At 38.9% G+C, this 20,380-nt stretch overlaps 1 protein-coding gene across 1 annotated transcript in view; it reads right to left on the bottom strand.

Annotated features, from left to right (window-relative positions):
- The window catches only part of LOC142857842 (putative ATP-dependent RNA helicase DDX60), a 90,106-nt gene extending 71,298 nt beyond the window's left edge, over positions 1 to 18,808 (bottom strand). Inside the window, exons 1-6 of the mRNA XM_075986864.1 lie at positions 18,723 to 18,808; positions 6,032 to 6,138; positions 5,802 to 5,868; positions 5,273 to 5,462; positions 3,501 to 3,842; positions 1,896 to 2,012 (exon numbers count right to left, since the gene is read on the bottom strand). Of these exons, the coding sequence (XP_075842979.1) occupies positions 1,896 to 2,012; positions 3,501 to 3,842; positions 5,273 to 5,462; positions 5,802 to 5,868; positions 6,032 to 6,035 (720 nt within the window). The 5' untranslated portion in view covers positions 6,036 to 6,138; positions 18,723 to 18,808. The remainder of the gene's footprint in view (positions 1 to 1,895; positions 2,013 to 3,500; positions 3,843 to 5,272; positions 5,463 to 5,801; positions 5,869 to 6,031; positions 6,139 to 18,722) is intronic.
- Positions 18,809 to 20,380: the final 1,572 nt, after the last annotated feature.

Here is a 20,380-nt window from a genome sequence, read left to right as displayed (position 1 = left end):
GATCTAACCTAAAGGAACAATCCAAAATCTGCCCAAAGATGTGTGCACCAAGGCGTTCATCATAGAATTATTTGGAAAAGAAAATCTTCAAACAATTTAAATCATCAGCATTCAAGAAATACCTTATATCCATAAAATAATACTTGTAACACTTCAGGTCCCTATATTATATTTTCTTAAATTATATTCATATATAATTTTGTGGGTAATACACATGATTTGAAGCAACACATATCATGGCAATCAACTTTCTGAATGTATGGGTTGCTTTTACAGTTATTTTGCACATAATCTCCTCTTCTGCATGAGTTAAAAAGGAAAATAGTAGTACTGGGAACAGTGATGAAATGTGTAAGGGGGAATAGTATCTTCCTTCTGGAGCATTTATCAAGTTCCCGGCCATACTTGGGATGCCTCAAGACTAGTAGGGACCAAAGAGAGATTCTACAATCTAATGAGAAATACAAAGGATTAATATTATTAAAGAGTGAATTAGAGCCATCATAAGAAATACTGAATCTGCCATAGATATGTAAATGCTATTTTTTAAAATAATTTTTAATCTGAAATTTTTAATTTTCTATTTTTTTAATTATTTATTTTACTTTAAGGTGTGAGTATATTGCCTGCCCATAAGATTGTACCTCATAAATGTTTGGTGTTCACAGATGTCAGAAAAGAGCATGGGATCCCCTATAACCGGAGCTACGGGTGGTGGTTAAGAGCATCATTTAAAATTACAATAATCACTAAATATGATAATCTAAGGAATACATTGAAAATTACTGTCTCTATATCAAAATCTTTGTCATGCAATGAAAGCAGTGTTCAGAGAAAAACATATCACACTAAGCAATGTTTAATACCAAAAGTGAGAAAATAGATCAATTACTCTGCTAAAAAAGTAGATAAAAAGAAACAAGAAAATCAAAAGAAAGTAAAAGATGAAATCATAGCCTAAGAGAATAAAATTTTATATATCTAGTCAATATATATATTGACTCAAGCTGAAATTAGACAAACATTATTAAACCAATAAGAGAAATCACAGATGTACAAAACAAAAGTTAAGGCAGAAGAGACACTGAGACAGAAACCTACTTCATAGTAGGCCTAAATACACCAACATCCACATCACAGGTAAAGTGACCAAGAAACCATCCCAACAAATATGTGCCACGTTTCAGGCAGAAAAATTTACAAAATTATCACAGATTGGATAATTCCTCTGGTTTAGACTGGATTTCAGAATACTAAAAATAAAGCCTGAACATTGTTTTCTGTAAGCACATAAAATGCTACAAATAAATGTAAGACAGTAAAAAGACTGAAATTACACTAAAGTATCACTGATGCCAAGAAGGCAAAAATTCAACAGGAGATAGAGCAAACAGAACCCAAGACCATATTAACAAAACCATTCACCATGATGAAGTATATGGATACCAGGAATGGAATATTTAAAAAATGTGCAAATGCATCCTGACCTCAATAAAAGTAAGGGCAAAACAACAGTACTATGGTATAGTTACACTACTGAATTCATGGTCTAAACAATAGGAGAAGCTCAGGGTCAACTTCTTTACATCAGTGACTAGACACATCTTTATCTTAGTCCTACTTAACAGGAAGAAATAGAAACATTTCTTTTTAAACCAGGAATAGGGGAACTATTTCTAGTATCTCTCCCACTCTCCACTGCTACAAAAGACTTGTTACTATATCCATTAGACTAGAGAAATAAAAGAAGTTTGCTGGTCTCAAACAAGGTAAAACCTTAGAAGTGATATGAAGGGTTGTACTCATACCTACACACACACACACACACACACACAGACACACACTTTTATAAAAATAAAGTTCAATTAAAAAGTGTTTTTTTTAAGTTCTATTACCTTTTCCACCATATTATTGAATGTCAAATCTCCAAATAGAGTTGTTAAATCTAGGTCTCTATATTTTTTTAACTGTTGAATCAGGGTTTTGTAATCAATCATAATCTCTCTCTCAAACTGCAAAACAAAATATTATAAATTGTCATAAACACATCATTGTTTTTCAGCTACAGAACTCAGAAATTGAAGAAATAGTCAGATTACAGTGCAGTCCTGAGTTTAAAATCTACCCTGCTGTGATCGAGGATGGTCAGCAAGGCTTGGAAATCATTCCAGGCATCACTTGGTTATCTCGTATGCTATATATCACCTGATTTTAGCAGTTCCACAAAGATACAAATGATATAAATTCAGTGTGTTTCACTATGACACATTTCAAGCAAGCACCTAAGAAGAGATTAGAATCCTCTCCCCCTGGGCTTCTATGGTACTGGAAACAGTCATTGCCAACAGTTTCAATGCCATTCCCAGTAGTCTACAAATGGAGTCATAAGTGATATTCCATTGTATTTTAAATTCTAAGTACTCCTAAAATCAGTTAATATAAAAACGTTTCTTTAAGGTGAATTTCAGTAAATTAAGGTATAAATTATTTTATAAATAAAATTCTGCATTAAAATGTATTCTAGGCACAATATTTGTAAGGTTTCTCAAGTTCAGAAACTGCTATCAACAGAATGCTATAAACTTGGACTAGGTGTGGTGGCTCATGCCTTTAATCCCGGCACCCATAGCTGCAGTGCAGTTGTAGCTTTGTGAGTTCCAGACCAACATGAGCTACACAGTAGGACACAGTACACAAAAAGAAAAAGTCACAACATAAACTCAATATTTAATATTTGCCTTGAATGTAAAAATAAAACCATGCCTGTTTCTCTTCATAGTTGGCATTCAGGGTTAGGAACACTTTAGTGATAGGAATCCTAACAAAGCAAAATAAATATACTTGCATATATGTAAATGTGTGATAATGAGCATGATACAATTCTCAAAGAGGCAATATGCTAATTGGTTCTAAACCTACTTTGTTGCTCTATGGAATGATATTCATATGCAGAACTAACCTCCCATAGTGAAAAATAAGCAAACTATATTTATTTATTAAGTTAGTAAATGTGCTTTACTCTGAAAAATTCCAAAAATTAGTTCTCAAATATACCAATTTGTAAGTGTCAAGAACTATTTTACAATAAGAACTAATTAGCAAATTACTGTATGTTATCACTATTAGTTATCATTATTATTAACCTATATATTAACCTGTTGAAACTAGAATAGATTCTGTATTATGGGTAGAGCCAATATTGAATCAAGATAGCTATTTTTTAAAGATTTGTTTCATTTTTAGTTTTGTGTGTATGTATATGTATCTGTCTGTCTCTCTGTATGTACGCATGCATATATGTAGTTATGTAGGTATGTGCATGTTAGTGCAGTATACACAGAGGCCAGAGCTGTCAAATCCCTTTGGGCTAGAGTTATAGGCAGTTATGAACTACCCAACATGGGTACAAAACTACCAAGCATTCTTAACGAGCCTTATCTTCTGAATTAATTTAGAACTGTTTATAAATCTCTAGAAAATTGTCTTTAGATATATATTACCTGCTTGAAAAACAGCTGCTTTGAATATGAGCTTTGCATAAAATATGCATAAAGACGGATGATGTCAGATGTTTGCCCTGAGAAGAGTGCGATGTTGACCTTTGCTGCCCAAGATTGAATGACTAAAAAGTTGAAAAGGTGTGTCTGTTGGTCGTTCAGGCCTTCATCAGCAAGAATCAAGAAATATGGGCAACTCTGACTTAAGGTAATACTCCACTCTTCTGACAAGCATCCAGAAAATTCAGTCCAAACATCAATGGCAGTATTCTTCTGAAGGTGCATAATCAAAGCAGTTCTCAGTGTAAGAAGTTCGGGGACTCTGAAGTATGCATATTCAGCATCCTATAGAGGAGGAGACAAAGGACATTATTTGACAAGTGTTTTGCTAGTTTAGGCAGTTAATATATATCATTAAGGTCATTGAAGAAACATGGTACAGAAGGGTTGGGTGCTTTTTTAATGTCCTTTAGTCAGTAAATTGACCCTGGAATTTTTCTATATCACAAATGTATGCTATAAGTCACATTTTAAACCTAAGAGTAAGCAAGCCCATAGTACCCAGAGTTCATTACTCTTTGTCTTCCAATCTTTTAATCATTCTCCTGTCCAACCTCATGTCAAGAAGTCAAAGGACAAAAATAACTATGAAAATAATAATTTGTAATTATAAATTTTCTGGAATTGAGAGCTGAAGGGGAATATGTTATTCTAAAGAATAATTCTAGATGCAGTGGCATTTCTTAAACAACAAGGGTTTTTCCTAGTAGATTAAAATCTGTAAAAACAATTATAAACATAGAGCAGAACCCTGCTTTCTTGAACAAAATGGTGCTGGTCAGCAATGCTCAGAAATATACAGTATAGTGAGCTGCAAACTGATTGAACATCCACACGAGAATCCTTGAGTATAGCATTAGCTGCCCTGAATATAGGAAAAGGAGGATATGGTAGCAGTAGATATACCTGTATTTGAATTTATCAAAATTTTATTTATTACACCAAATATGATATTCCCTCATCATTATTTATAACAGAGCACACAACAGCAAAATAGGATTAGTGAGTTCACATGGGCTCAGATACACCTAACAATGTATTCAAATAACCTGCCTGCTGAGTTTTGAAGGCAAAGTAATCCTCAGAGTTGGAGAAGTAGAACTGAGGTCAGTGGGGCCATTGTTCAGAAATTCACTAACTTTTTGTGACTCTGTCCACTAAAGTTTTCCATCACTACACATTACAACTGTGCTCATTCCAGAACACTGCAATGCTAGGTAATTGCTTTGTTCTCCTCTTCCCTTTAAATTGTTTGACTTTTTATTTGTTTTGTTTATTTTTTTTCTGGAGGTCGAGCCCACAACCTTGCACATACGAGGCAAGTCTTCTATCACTAAATTGCATTTCTAGATTTTTTTTTCCTTTAAGGTTTTTCCAGGTTGGCTAAACTACTCATCAAGTCACTAAGTGAGGCTCAGGTAGTTTCCAACTTTGAACCTCCTTGCCTTGGGCTCCATCTCATTTTCTGAACTTTTAAAAATGTATTTTGCTCTGCAGTCAGTGGTGAAAATGTTTATAGAGTTTTATTAAAAAAATTGATTTATAACAAGGGGTGGTGGTGCACACCTGAAATTCTTTTACTTGGGAAGCAGAAGCAAGGGCATCATAAGTTCAAGGCCAGCTTCAGCGACAAAATTCCTTGTCTCTAACTAATCATACAAACGAACTCTGTTTTCAGTCTTCAAAGAGTACAAAGCTCAGGTGGTCTGTGTTACCTTGAAGAAAACTATGGCAAAATGTCCTCCTTTGCTAATGACATCCAGCAGGTAGCGCTCAACCAGGTAGAAGAAGTGGAGACTCTGCCCCGGCTCTAGCGACTTCTCACATACACACGTGACAAGCAAGGAGTCTCCATCAATCAGAAAAAACTCAGATTCAACAAAATCATTGAATAAACTGGAATAGCTAAAAAAGAAAAGTGTTGGAATAAAGCTCATATGGATGACATAATACCCACAAACAGTACAGTTGTTATTATCTCATTGACATTAACAACCTAAAGGGCTGAATACATATTTGCATGTAATTACATATACTTCTATCATGTATGTAATGTACATTCTCTCTCTCTCTCTCTCTCTCTCTCTCTCTCTCTCTCTCTCTCTGTCACACACACACACACACACACACACACACACAGATGTAGGTACACATCAATATTACCATATAAAGTCAAATATCTCTAGAGAAAAGGGAAATATTACACATGATTTCAAAACTCTTGATCACCACAAAAATACTTACTCAGCCTTTGGCATATTTTCCAAGATTAATTTTGACATTTCCTCTAAAATTCCTGTGTAATGTTCTTCTAAAAAGAGAAATAAGAGGGATTTTTTTTTAGTCGGTCTTTTTAAGGGAGCTCACAGTTATTATTTGAGAAATAAGAAACAGTAATGTAGCCATTTTAGCTGTTTAATCTGTGAAGCATGTATGTTATAATGTTATAAATAATATTTTGAATTTAAAATTACCCATTCTTGCTGCTCTCTGTGTCTCCAACCTGAATTAAGAAATATTTATCATGAAATATCCTTTACTCTGTCTCCTCTAAATGGTCATTATTAATGAGATGCAAAATCTGCAAAAAAAAAAGAAAAAAAACTGATCAACTTTCCTGTTAGCAGAAATGTGCTGAATGACTATCTTTCCAATTAAATATTGAGTAGCAGGGACACAAGAATGAGTACAATCAACATGTGATCTGTTCTCAGGGAATAAAAGTCAAGAGGACAACCATTAATCATAGAATCACATACACAATAGAAAAACATTAATGCGACCAAGTCAAAAAATGAGACATTCCATAAAGAAGCAATGCCCAAGAAAAGTTCTAAACAATTAAACAGAATGGAGGAAGGTGAGCGTCCAGACAGAGACGAGCAGCACATCATCACATGTAACATGCAATGGCCTCTGTCACGAAGGCATGAAGGTGGAACCAGGTTCCTTCAGGAACCAGGAGGCTGGAGTGGAGAGTGGGAGATGGTGTTTGATGTTGAGATGTGTGAGAAGCATGCAGGTCCCTCAAGCATGTGGCAGAGTCACTAAGGATTTTAAGGAGATGTGACAGCTTTGCATCTTGGAAAGATTACTCCAGCACTGTACATCAGTGGGAGTCAAGTTCTTGACAGCAGAGAGAGAGAAAGCTGTGGCTGGGCAAAGCAATGATGGCAACCAGATCCAGAGAAAACTAATTCAACCATGATGGCATGGTGTATTGAATGTGTCAAGAGTACAGGCACAGGGAACCAAAGAGCTCTTTTGTAAGGCAATATCTGATCCTTTTACTCAGAGGTGCCAGAGTGGGGTATGAAGAAAATGAACTACTGAAGCCTGCTGGGGAAGATAAGGCACGGCAGGCCAGGGAGAACAGTCAGCATCATGTTCCTTAAGACACAGGACTACGGTACTGCATGATGGATTTGGAGATTCTGTGGTCTGTTCTATATGGCAAAGAATGGGGTGACTGCCTAAATAGCAGCAGCAGAAAACACTCGATAGCATCCTTGGTCATCCAAATGAATATGCAGAGGCACATAGATGCACTCATGCAAAAACATGCATCATACATAAAATCACACACACACACACACAAATTGCTTAAAAAATCAGAAGTAAAGCAGCAAGATCCTAGTTTTCAATAAAATAATTTTAAGATTAAGGATGTAGCTTGGTTAAGAAAAGAGCCCTTACTATCATGTGTGATACCTTGGCTTCAATCCTCAATACCATAAATATAAAATGCCAAACAGTAAATTGAACCTACTATATCTCCAGGTGTTAATATGGATATTACACTCATGTTGTCTGTTATCATAAAAACTAATTAACATAAAAGTTGAATATGAAAGTTAGGCTTCATTAAGAGAGGCAGTATCCTCAGTGAGGTAACCCAGGCCCAAAAAGATGAATATGGAAATGGTATGTACTCACTCATAAGTGGATGCTAGCTATAAACAAAGGATATTGAGCCTATAGTTCATGATCCTAGAGAGGCTAAGTTATAAGGTGAACCCTAAGAAAAACATATAGATCCCTCTGGAAAGTGGAAACAGACAAGATCGCCTGACAATATTGGGAGCATGGGGGTTCTTGGAGAAGGGAGGGTGGAAGGATATTGAATTCAAAAGTGCTTGCAGGAAGGAGAAAGTGTGGGTATCTATCCACATATGCTCTTCATTCTCCACTGTGAGCAAGGACCCCGGCAACCAGTCATACCCAAAAGCAGTAACAGTAAGAAGGCTTCCCATATAGCAGAAAAACTTCCCTGATGACATTAAGAACTAAAATCCAGGGGACAAAAGTTTAAAAGAAATTGAAAAAAACCTCTCTCTTTTTTTTGCACCAGAAAAAGTATTACAAACTATCTTTACTTGTGGCCTTATGAAAAGAATTGTTAACAATTCCTGGGAAAACTTGTTACTCTTCTCCTACCAATTTCAAAGTGGTTGAAAATTTCTATTCTAACAACCCCTGTACCCCTGTTCTCGTCTCTGGACAATTTTCCCTGAAGACATTGCTGATTGACCATCCGATAATTTCATTCCCACTGTCCCTGATACTGTGATGACATCACCTGGTTTGTCTGACCTAATACCATTTTGGGGGGAAAGGGGAATTATGACGAATGTTGAGAAGTAAACACCAACCAAACCCCTTTTATTTTTTCAAATTTTAACAACTAAAAAATGTAGATGGCTCTTTGCCTATCCACCAGGACTGTACTCCCATGTTTAATTCTGCCTGTCCTGTGGGTACCTAGCATCTTTCAAGGTTCTTCTAACAGGGACAGATTCTGTGCAAAGCCAACAGACAGCGATTACAAAGATTGAAAAGAAGAATACAAAATAAACCAACAAGGCGAAGCATTTTATAAAAAGTAATTTGGAAAAGAAATACTTATTAGAGCTATATTTGCTTGTTTGTGTTTTTTATCTGCAGTTATTATTTATTTATTTGTGGTGATGACCAAAACTGTGAATGACAAAAGATTTAGATCAGCCATTAGGGTTCTGCGGGAAGCTTAGTAACTGAAAAAGCAATGTAGTTGTCTTTTCTGAGAATCAAACCAAAATAGTTGTCTATAAAGTTGCATTTAAAAGATTTTCTAATTTTTATTGAGTTTTAGTTCTTTGTTTTGAGCATGTGCACCTATGTCTACAGACAAATGTAGAGGTCAGAGGACAATGTCTGGAGTCAGCTATCACCTCCCACCAAGTGGATCCTGAGATGGAGCTCAGGTTCTCACACTTGGCAGCTAGTGCCCTTATCTGCTGAGTCACTTCATTGGCCCCATTTAAAAGATTTTAAAACAGATACTTAAATAAACTTGACTTCTTTAATGTTGCTTCCCTAAAATGTCTGACAACAAAAACATGATCATCTCGATTAACCATAAAATCTGATTTTTTAAATCTTCTTAGCAGAGAATATCAATAATTTAACCTAATTTTTAAAAGAGGACTGGTTTCAAGTTTTATAAAAATGAACCAAAATTTGACTTTAGGAATTTCATCCTCCACAAAGTCTTTGTGACTTTGTTGGTTCTCCTGTGAAATCAAGAGAAAGTCCCGATATTGCCCTCAAATCTCCTCTTCCATCTTGGGATACTCTAGTCTTTACCCAAAAGCAAAATGGCATTTTCCTCTGTGACAAAATCCTTATTGATTTTTAAAGAAATCCTCTTTTATATTAAGCTATCATTTTAGTGAAAAATGCACCCTCTTCACATCCATCCTACTCTCTCCTACTTACTGACTTTTTTTTATTTTATGTGCTCATGAGAAAGAACATCATAACAAGCAAATTTACCAAATGTTTTGAGAAAGAAAAGAATCCAAATCTCACTTAGAACACAATGCAACAAATTAATAATAACCCACAGTCAGCAGCACGCCACAGCTGTAAGCTGTCCCAATGAACAGCTTCTGGATTTTAAGATTCTAACATATTTTCTTCCCCTGGGTCTCACATGACTCTGAGAGCTGTAGAATGTTGCACTCCTGCAAGAGCAGGCCAAAATAGCAAAGATTCTGATGACCTTGTACTGGTGAGAAGGGAAAGAAATACCCAGAGAACCAAAAAAAAAAATTTTGTGTGTGTTAACCCTGTTGTTCCTCTGAAGAGCTGGAGGAAAGAGCAAACTCTTTTCTGGACCAAAGAAAAGAAAGTAAAAGGGTATCCAGTACAGGTACAAGATGGGCAGGAAGCTCACTGTTGGGCCCTGACCTGTAGCATCAGGATATTGATTTTTTAAAATACTATATACAGCTATGCTGGACAGGGAAGCAGCTATGAGATCTTCAGACCTTCACTCTCATTTCTTTGCTCCAAATCCAATTCTCCAGTCTCAGCCCCAGCTCTGTAGCAGACTGCAGGATGCTGCTTGTCTCCAGCGCTGCCCTCATTCCCAGAGCACTGAGCAAATCTGCATGGCATACCCTGCTTTCCTTCCTCCTGTGGACTTCACTATCCCATTCCCCAGCCCATTTTCATCCATAAGTGTCAGTTTACAAAACCAAGAAACCCATTCCAGCTTGAACCTCCAGTGGCCACGCAAGGCAGGATCTCAGAATTTCTTATCAGGCAACACACAGCCTCCACCTGGAGAGGGCGACAGGATGCAAGGAATGGAACAACCACCCAGAAAAGACAGGACCACATATCAGTAGCTAGAATTACAGTCACCCAAAACTGGCCTAGAAGCCAACGTAAAAGCACAAACAATAACAGCCAAGATAATATGTCTCTACTAGAGTCTAGCAGCCCTACTACAGTAGGTCCTGAGAAATGCCATATGGCAGAAACACAAGTCAAGGACTTAAAAATAGGCCTTATGAATATATTTGGGGTTCTTAAAAAGGAAATGAGTCGATTGATTAAAGAAATTTATGAAAACATAGACAGAAAAAGGAAATGGAGAAAACAGATCAAGACATGCAAGTGGAAATAGAATCAATAAGGAAACCCAAACTGAGGAAAAACTGTTACTAAGAGATTTAGCAACTCAAAGAGAAACCTCAGAGGCAAGCTTCACTGACAGAATGCAAGAGATGGAAAAGAATTTCTCTTTGATGACAAGACAGAAGAAATGGGTACGTGGACAAAGAAAATGCTAAATTTAGAAGAATCTAGACATAAAACGTCCAGGAATTTGAACACTACAAAAACTCAAAATTCAGGAACAATAGGAATAGAGGAAGGAGCGGAAAACCAGGTCAGTGGTACAGACAATATTAACAACAAAATCATAGAAGAATATTTCCCCAACCTAAAGAAGTCCCTATCAAGGTACAAGAAGCTTACAGAACACCAAATAGACTGAACCAAGAAAGAAAATTCCCATGTTACAATATCAAAACACTAAACATACAGAACTAAAAAAGAAAATTAAAAGTTGAAAAAGAAAAAGACCAAATAATGAATAAAGACAGACCTATTAGAACAATGCCTGACTTTTCAATGGAGATTCTTCAAGTGAGAGGGGTCTGGAAAGATGGTCTACAAACTCTAGAGACCACAGATGCCAGCTCAGACTTCACTCAGCAAAACAATCAGTCACAATGTATGAAGAAAGAAAGACATTCCAAGATAAAACCAAATATTAACAATATCTATCTACAAATTCAGTCCTAAAAAGGGTCTAGAAAGAAAAATTCAACCTGAAAATACTAAACACGTTCAAGAAAATATAAGGAATAAATTATATCAGATCAAAAGAAGGAAAAAATATAAAAATAAAACCCACACCACAACAACAATGTAACTGGAATCAACAAATATAACTCATTGATAATTCTCAAAAATCAGTGTTCTCAATTTTCCAATAAAAAGACACAGAATGGCATCAAAGTCAGGACTGAAATCAAAACAAAAACAAATAAACACATATCTTCAACAGATGATGCTGGTCAGATAGTATGGCTGCATGTTGAAGAATCCAAATAGTTCCATAGGTATTACCCCACACAAAACTCAACTCCAAATGGATCAAAGATCTCAACATGAGGTTAGATAAACTGAATCTGATAGAAGAGAACATGGGGAATAGTCTAAACTCATTGGCACAGGAAGACTTTCTGAACAGAATACTGATATCACAGAAATTAAGAACAACAATTAATAAATGGAACCTCATGAAACTGAAGGGTTTTTGTAGGGCAAAGTACACCACCATTAAAACAGAATGGAAAAATGTTTTCTACACCTCCACTAGAGAGCTAATATCCAATTTCATAAAGATGCACAAAAGACTGACCATCAGGAAAACGAAGAACAAAAATTAAAAATAAGGATAGATCTAAACAAAATTCACAAAAAGCAGAAACTCAAATGACTGAAAAGCACTTAAAGAAATGTTTGGTGCCCTTAACCACATTAAACTTCATATTAAAATACTTTGAGATTTCATCTTACACCAATCAAGATTGTCAAGATCAATTTTAAAAGTGACAGCTGGCAAGAATGTGGAAACAGGGGAACATTCATCTACTGCTGGTGGGAATGCAAGCTTGTACAGTCACTATTAAAATCAGTGAGTGTGTCTATTCCTCAGAAAGATGGGAATCATTCTAGCTCAAGATCCAGTTATATACCAGTCTTAGCCATATATTCAAAGGATCCTACCACAGAGACAACTGCTCAACCATGTTCATTGCACTCTATTCATGATAGCCACCTATTAATAAACAACACAGATGTTATCAATGGATGAAAGGACAAAGCAAATGTGGTACATTTACATAATGAATTATTACTTGCACATTATATCAATGAAATTCACAGGCAAATGTATGGAACTATAAAAAAAAAGCATCCTGAGTGAGCTGACTCAGACCCAGAAAGGCAAATATATATATTCACTCATGTGTGGATGTTAGCTGTTAAATCATTTATAAGCAAGCTACAATCCATATAACTAAAGAGCTTAAGTAGAGAATAAGGGATAGGATGAAAGCTGCATCTCCCCAAGAGGGCAAATAGAATAGTTAGTTATGAGTGGATGGGGTTGTTAGGGTCAGGGCTGGAATGGGGAGCAAGGGTGAAGAAACAGAGAGAGACAGCTAGAACCAAGGAATACTTGAAGGTGTCATATGGAAACCTAATACAGTGGAAGCTTCCTATCATAAATGCATATATGAAGTCAATCTAAATGAATTTGCAAAACAATGGGGGAGACAGAGCCACAATTTGATATCTCCTATTACCAAATGAGATTCCAGTACCAAAAATAGGTTACATATAATGTAGCTCATGCTCAAAAAGTCTCAAGGGAACCCTCAAATAACCCTGGCTATTGTCAAGGCTGTTGGTGGCTCTCTACAATTTAACAGTAAGGCCCCACTAATGAAGACAATCTCTAAACAACACATTGAACATGGAGAAATCAAGCTGGTGCCTACTTGGAGGCTTCATTCCTATAGACTAGATTTCAGGCTACTGTAAGGAACGCTGGAAGCTACCAATGGAGAAAGGTAAACTCCAAATGAGCTACAAACCCTTCAGTCTACAAGACTGACCTGCTAGTGCAATATGCCAGTGTGATGGCGGCACAAAGCTTGTGCAAGTAACCAAACAATAAGGCCCATTCCATGAGGTGGAACCCATACCCAGTGCTGCTGGAGTGAGCAATAGACTAGACAGACTAAGGACCTAGGAAAAACAAAATACTACTGTTCAGCTAAAGGAGTATAACAATAAAATGAGTCCTAATGACATTCTGTTATACTCACAGATCTCTGCCTTTTTCGGCCATCATCAGAGAAGCTTCCTCTTGCAGCAGATAGAAACAAATGGAGAGACCCACAGTCTATTTGTACAGACACTTAGCCCTAAAAGGAATATCTTCATCAGTCCCCTTCCTTCAGGATTCTGGGAACTCCAAGAGGAGGTGGAAAGAGTGTAAGAGTCAGAGGGGACAGAGGACACCAAGGAGCCAAGGCCTTCTAGACACAACAGGACTCATGCAAACATAAACTCAGAGACTGTGGCAGAGTGCAAAAGAGCCTGCATGAGTCAGCACCAGATGGGGTCCTAGAGCTGAAAGAAGAGAACACAGGTCCCCATCCCTAACCTAAAAGCAACTCCTAATAGGTAGTCACTTGCGAATAAAATATTAATTTTCTCTGAGGGAATCAAGTGGGGGAGACAATCCATTCTTAACGGTAAGCCTCATGTCCAGCAGTAGACAGCCAACAGAAACTCAAGGCATCTTTAGAGCAGTTTGTCTCATGGTGTTGAGTCAGAGCATTTTATTTCCTATCCTACAGGTCCTTAGCATATGTAATATGGCTTCTGGTTTTGTGTTTTATGGTATTCCTGTGTACATGAACATGTGTATCTCTGCAGTTTGTTCTGGGGGTGTTTCATCCTGAGATGCTGATAGGAAAGGCAGCTGCTTATCACCCTAAAAGCAAACTGCTTTATTTCTCATCTCCAGCCAGCAGGCCTCATAGATACAGACCTCAGTCCAAGGCAGAACGTCATCCCAGAGCTCACTCCAGCCCCACCACTACAAACCCTCTTGGAACACTGAATCTAGTTAGTATCTACAAGTATCAACCCTGTACTCCTCCAGGAATTACCTGGGCTAGAGTGTTCACTCACACCGTGCAAGACTCTAACAGTAATTTGTACATGGCAAGCTGCCAGTAACATGCATGTGTATACTCTCTTCTACAACATGGGATACAAAAGAACCTCCAATAAAAGAAACATAAAAGTGGCCCTCCCCTGAGTTAATGAACCTAGGATTAAAATATGGAAAATTCTTAGATGATAGAAGTAAAAAGCAGACATAAAAATAGAGAAAAACAAATGTCAGATTAGAAAAATAAAGTGGATGGAAATAAAATTGATCAAGTATGTAGTTTCAAAGAAATATTCATTGTTAGGATAGAGCTTTAAAACAATCAGTTGGAAAGCTTCTCCAAGTATTGAGGGAAAAAGACAAGCAACAAAATAACAAGAAAAATTAAAACAAAAAACAACAACAATAATGAAGTGGACAGAGACACCCATATTGCTGATAAAACACCTAGGTTTAAGTCCCTTCTTTTTTCTTTTAAAGAATGATTTAATTATGTATACAGTTTCTTAGGTCCTCTGGAAGAACAGGCAGTGCTTTTAACCTCTAAGCCATCTCTCCAGCCCCAGGTTTGTCTTATTGACAAACATACTATACTGCTTTAAGTTACACAATTTATTTACTTTCTGTCAGGAGCCAGTTTCCTCCTAAAATCATTACAGGAACCATCACCCTGGGGAGTCTACAGAGAACCCCACACCCCTAATTGTGTTAAGAATGGCTCTATTGACAGAGCCTACCCCACACCCAAATTGGCTGTTAATGAGAGCTATCTGTTAGCGGAACCCACCCCGCATTCTAAACTATCTAGAGAACTAGGTGTGTCAACTTCCAGGCCTACTGTGACTTGACCGAAGATAACCTCCTGCCTACGTGACCAACGAGGACCATGTGACCAACGTGAACCACGCGGCAAGAGCCCAGAACCCTGTGCCCATCCCCCCAACTCCTTACCCTATAAAAGGTTGTATCTCGTCCCTAATAAACGGAGGCTTTGACAAACTTTGCATAGCCTTCTTCCTCTTTCTTAGCCCATTATCTTCCAGGTAGTGCCTCTCCGTGACCCTGGAATAACTGAACTGCCAGGCGGGCTACTAACCCTAGACTAAGTAGCCCGCCAAGGCAATCAACAACTTTCTCTATGTATCAACCTATAGAAATATATGAACAGGTAGCCAGGCAACGATAATACATGCCTTTAAAACCCAGCACTAGGTAGGCAGAGGTAGGCAGATCTCTGCGAGTTTGAGGCCAGCCTGGTTTATAAGAGCTAGTTCTAGGAAGGCTCCAAAGCTACAGAGAAACTCCATCTTGAAAAAAACAATTGGATATATATTTGTATAAACAGTTATAAAAATATTTGTTTTAAGTGTGTTTGGTAGGCCACTCTAGAGAATAAAAGTAAGCAATATTGGTGGATATTTTGTTGAGAAAAAAAATACGTTTTCTAATTTCTAAAGAAAATGTCATAAAGCCAGAATTCTGCATCAAACATGATTTAAGTTCATTGAGAATGCAAAAAAATATAATTTGTCACTAAAAACTGAGAAATTTCAGCAACTTCCTATCTTGAATTATAATTTTCTTTAAAGGAAGTATGGAAATGGACAGGAAAATACTCGGGAAAAAATTTACAAGATAAAAAGATTCAGTGGAGCTATGCACATAATTTAAATGCAGCAAGTCTACTTCCAGTTGTAGTCACAAAGATACAAAACTCCATTTTTCTGTCAAACAAGAAGATTGCCTCTATAACAAATAATATTTCCATAATTGGGCCAATAAAAATTGCGTAGTGGGTGAAGGTGTATGCCGGGAACAGCCCTATGATCTGTGCTCCATCCTTGAGACCTGCAGGATACAGGAAGAGAACAAAGTCCTGCAAGTTGTCCCCTGATCTCCACAGGCACACTGTGCCTTTAAGAAATATGTACATAGGGGCTAGAAAGAAGACAGACGACATGATAATCAAGACTGTGCACTGCTGTTGTAGAGTTCTGTTCCTCAGCACAGAGGCTGTCAAGTGCCTGTACTCCAGCTCCAGGGAATTCAATGCCTCTGACATTTGCACTCAGATGCACATTTCCATATACCACACCACACACACGCACACACACATACACACCACACACACCACAGACCACACACCACAGACCACACATACCATGCACACAAACACTATGCACACACACACACACACACACACACACACACACACCCCATATACAAAATTTTTAAAAATCTAAAAACTATATACTGGTTTTTCACTTTTAACTCACTCTGGAAACAAAGCACAAGAATCATCACAAAATCCTTCAAAACATCCTAGACCTTGATTTACTATAAAGAGAGCAACTGAATCAAGAGAATTGTTAAAGGTCGCTAGAAGAAAAGGGAGGAAGGATGCTAAGTGCCTTCTCCTCCACAAAGTAAATAGAAACAGTATCTAAAGATAATGTATCAAAATCAATTTCTAAAACTAAGTTGTTCAGCTATCTTCCTGAAAGGATTATATCTAAGTCACTAATCACTCTAAGGGACAATCTCTTCCCTAAAAGCAACCCAGCAATAAACAGGGAGGGAATCAGTAGTGTGCCACCATTTTACAACTCCCAGGGCAGGAACAGATGCTGATAACAGTAGAACACATATAGAGGCCAATGTCTGCTCCCAGACGGATGTGAGTAACCGATCCACTCTTTCGCCCTCAGAAAGCCAACCCAGAATTTGATCAGAACTCTAGCCATAATGCCTAATTACAGGCCATGAAGAGAACAGAGACATATTAATGACACAACAAGAATTGGAGGTGCCTACAGGACACTACACATGTAACTCCAGTCCTATAAATTATAGTGGGAGAGAAGAAATTCAAAAGACATATCATCTAAACTCAGCATTGTCACGATTATATTTGTATTGTGCTTGGAGAAATCTTGAATAAAATAATAAGAGGAAGAAAATGGGGGAGAATGAGGAGAAGAGAGGAAGGGAGGGGAGAGGAAGAGATGCAGAAAAGTAAAGGAAATCGTGAGTATTGGAACAGAATGTTGGAGCTGCTGACAGAAGAGGTGTGGAGAGCCGGGTGATGGTGGTGCAGGCCTCTTAATCCCAGTCCTCAGCCTGGGGAGGCAGAGGCAAAAGAATCTCTGTGAGTTCAAGGCTCTCCTGGTCTACAGAACAAGTTCCAGGATAGTCTTCAAAGCTACAAAGAGAAACCATGTCACAAAACACCAAAAAGCAAAACAAAACAAGCAAACAACAACAACAACAAAACTGCCTGGAGAAGAGGTGATTCACCCCAAGTGGGTCAGATTTTAAGACGTCACCAAGCCTCTGCCACTTTGCTACACTGCCTTGCAGAACTTCCTTCCTTCCTTCCCGTTGCCCACTCTTATTGTTGTTGTTGCTGTTTCTCTATTTGTTTGTGTTTTTGTTTTTCGAGAAAGGTTTCTGTTTACCTGGAAGTAGCTCTTGTAGACCAGGCTGGCCTCAAACTCACGGAGATCTTCCTGCCTGTGTGTCCCAATTTTTGGTACTAAAGGTGTTCACCATCACCTCCCACCCGTATCACCCTTCTTAACAGGACAGTCTCTCTAGCTACTAGGCTACAGATAACAGAAAGTCCCCTATAGGCTTGTAAGGCACTGCCACTTGTGAGGAGCGATAATGTAGTTTTAGACACTGAATCACCGACTGGCATTCAACAACTTGCAAGAAAACGGGGAACTTCACTCCTCTTACTGACTTCAAGCAACCAGAATGAGCTCCCAGGGTCTGGCAGAATTGCCCAGCCCTGGCAGAGACCTTCAATTCAGGCTGAAGCAACACCAGGTTGTGCAAAAGCGGTTAGCCTGACCTGCCCAGGATCGGTAAACTAATACATTGGTTTTGTTGAAAGCCATCGAGAGTGTGCTAGTTAGTTATGCGGAAACAGAAAACTAATACCTGTTCCTTGCACATGAGCACGTTAAATCTTAGGTGAATAGAACAGGGAGACTGAGGCAGGAGGGCTGGACTCCTAAGTGCCAGGCTGCACAGGAAGATAGCCCTTAAAAAGGAAGCATGCTAGAGGATGGGAGATTATTGCAGTAAAGCATAAATTGTTTTAGCCACTGAAATTTAACAGGGCCTAGAATTCCTCTGGGTTCTTGTTCAAATTCAGCTTCCAGCTCGGCAAGTCTGGAGTAGGGCTCCCTATTCTGCACCCAGGAGAAAGACCGCTGATGCCAATGCCCTACTTCTACTGACTGTGCACCCATCAGATGTTCCTACTTATTGATTCCTCCCCGAGATGCCCCATTATGACAAGGAGAGTTCAAGACTCTGAGCCCCATGTCTTCGTCCTCCCTCCTCCCTCATCATGGACATCCCTTCCTTGGCTGTCCACTGGGTTCTGGCTTCTGGGGTAGGCGGGTCCTAGTCCTGTCCCCCTCAGCCTCACAGCACGAAGCCCCTCCTTCTAGACACTTCTGATCTTGGCGAGGGCTGCCAGCCCCTGGCGCGCCCAGAAGCATTCCCTCCCCCGCCGCTCTCCTCCCTCCCCAAACCCAGACCCCCAAACCCAGAACCAGGACCTGCTGCCTGCTGAGAGCGGCAGGACTGCTCTGCAGGAACCCAGAGCCGGGAATCCAGAGATGGAAGCTCCCCGGAAGCCTCTGAGCCACCCAGGCTGCCTGAAGAATAGTTTCAGTTTCCATTCTGCTCCCAGAAGCCTTAAGTTTCGATTTCCACTCATCACCAATCCAATTGGAGAAGAGGACTTGGGAAATGTAGCGTTTAGCATCCTTTTATAAAGTCAGGGCTTTCAGAGAGGGAAAAGTGAGGTTTTGGGATTCTTGAGGTAACTGTGGAGGGAACCCTGACAGAGAAATCTGAGGATGTCTAGGCAACAGTGGAGAGGCCACAGAAGCAGAACACCAGGTGTTCTGCTTTCCTCTGCTCCCACAGGTGTGCTAAAGACGTTAAAGTGGGGGCAGCAAGAAACTTGAGAATACTTGAGTTTCTTACTGAAGTCTGTGATTAATCTATGTTGGATCTTCTTTGACATCACTAAACAAACTGAAATTGGAATTACTTGCTTTTATTTCTACCTTTATTTCTTTTCTTCCCTCCTGTCCCTCAGTTCTCCTCCCCTCCCTCTCTCCTTCCCTCCCTCTCTCCTTCCCTCCCTCCCCCTCCCTCTCTTGCTCCCTCCCCTTCTCTCTCTCTCTCTCTCTCTCTCTCTCTCTCTCTCTCTCTCTCTCTGTCTCTAAACCTGTAGATTCCTGCATGTGCGTTGGCTACCTCTCTAGCTTAGTATCCCCAGTAACTTTAGGAAGACCTAAATAAGCAAATTCTCTAGAAAGTGGGGAAGCCTTGCATTTGGGTGCTCTTGATCTGGGACTGGAAACTGTGCTCATTACCCAGTAAGGGAGTGGCAGAAATCTTCCCATGGGGAAAGAGCAACAAGTTACAGTAAACAATAAATTTCCCAGTCATAAATATGCTCGGTAACAATAAACATTCACCACTTTGAAGGCTATTAAGCATGGGCCCCTCCCTCATGGTCAGCTTTCCACCTACCTCCTGTTTCCTTGGTAACAGCAGAAAGCAAGCATCAGCTCTGGTCCTCCTTTGCATTAAAAAAAACCCATGAAAAGGCAGGGTATTGGGCCAGTTCACAGAAGGATAGGAGCTGTTTGAGAAAATGTGATCTGAGTTCTACTTCTGACCCTGGGTGGAGACATGAGGTTTTGATATGCCCCAAAAGTTGGAAAATTACATATCATTATCTCCTTCTCAAGAGTTAATACAAGTGCATACGTCTCCCACCTGGCTAGAAGACCACATCTCAATAAAACTGCCTCACCTAAGGACATTCTAGGGAGGTGGGAGGGATAATGCCCTCCTCCATTAGATACTGTATAGCAAAGCTGCCCCATGCAAAGGTTTGTAACCTATAAGATAAGACCTTGCAGAAGAGGTAGCTTCCAGGGGAAAGGTGAGAAGGGCCAGAGACTCGTACCAGGGCTGAATTGATTGGTTAAGTATTTTCTCTGGCCTTCTATTTAAACCTTATCATCGCATCAAGACTCAAAGGTAGATTGGACACTCACTGTCAATCACATCAGGACCCTAAAGATGGATTTAGATGCTCACTGGATCTTTTTACCAACCATCTTTCCATTGTGGCCATATTGGATAGATCTGACATTTCTGTTTTTCATTGCTATTATTTGTCTCTTTTAATTGA

The sequence above is a fragment of the Microtus pennsylvanicus genome, chromosome 9 (genome assembly GCF_037038515.1).
Source record: "Microtus pennsylvanicus isolate mMicPen1 chromosome 9, mMicPen1.hap1, whole genome shotgun sequence".
In the NCBI taxonomy this organism is placed as follows: domain Eukaryota; kingdom Metazoa; phylum Chordata; class Mammalia; order Rodentia; family Cricetidae; genus Microtus; species Microtus pennsylvanicus.
The sequence above is the reverse complement of the archived record's forward strand: the minus strand, read 5'-3'. Positions and strand labels throughout refer to the sequence as shown.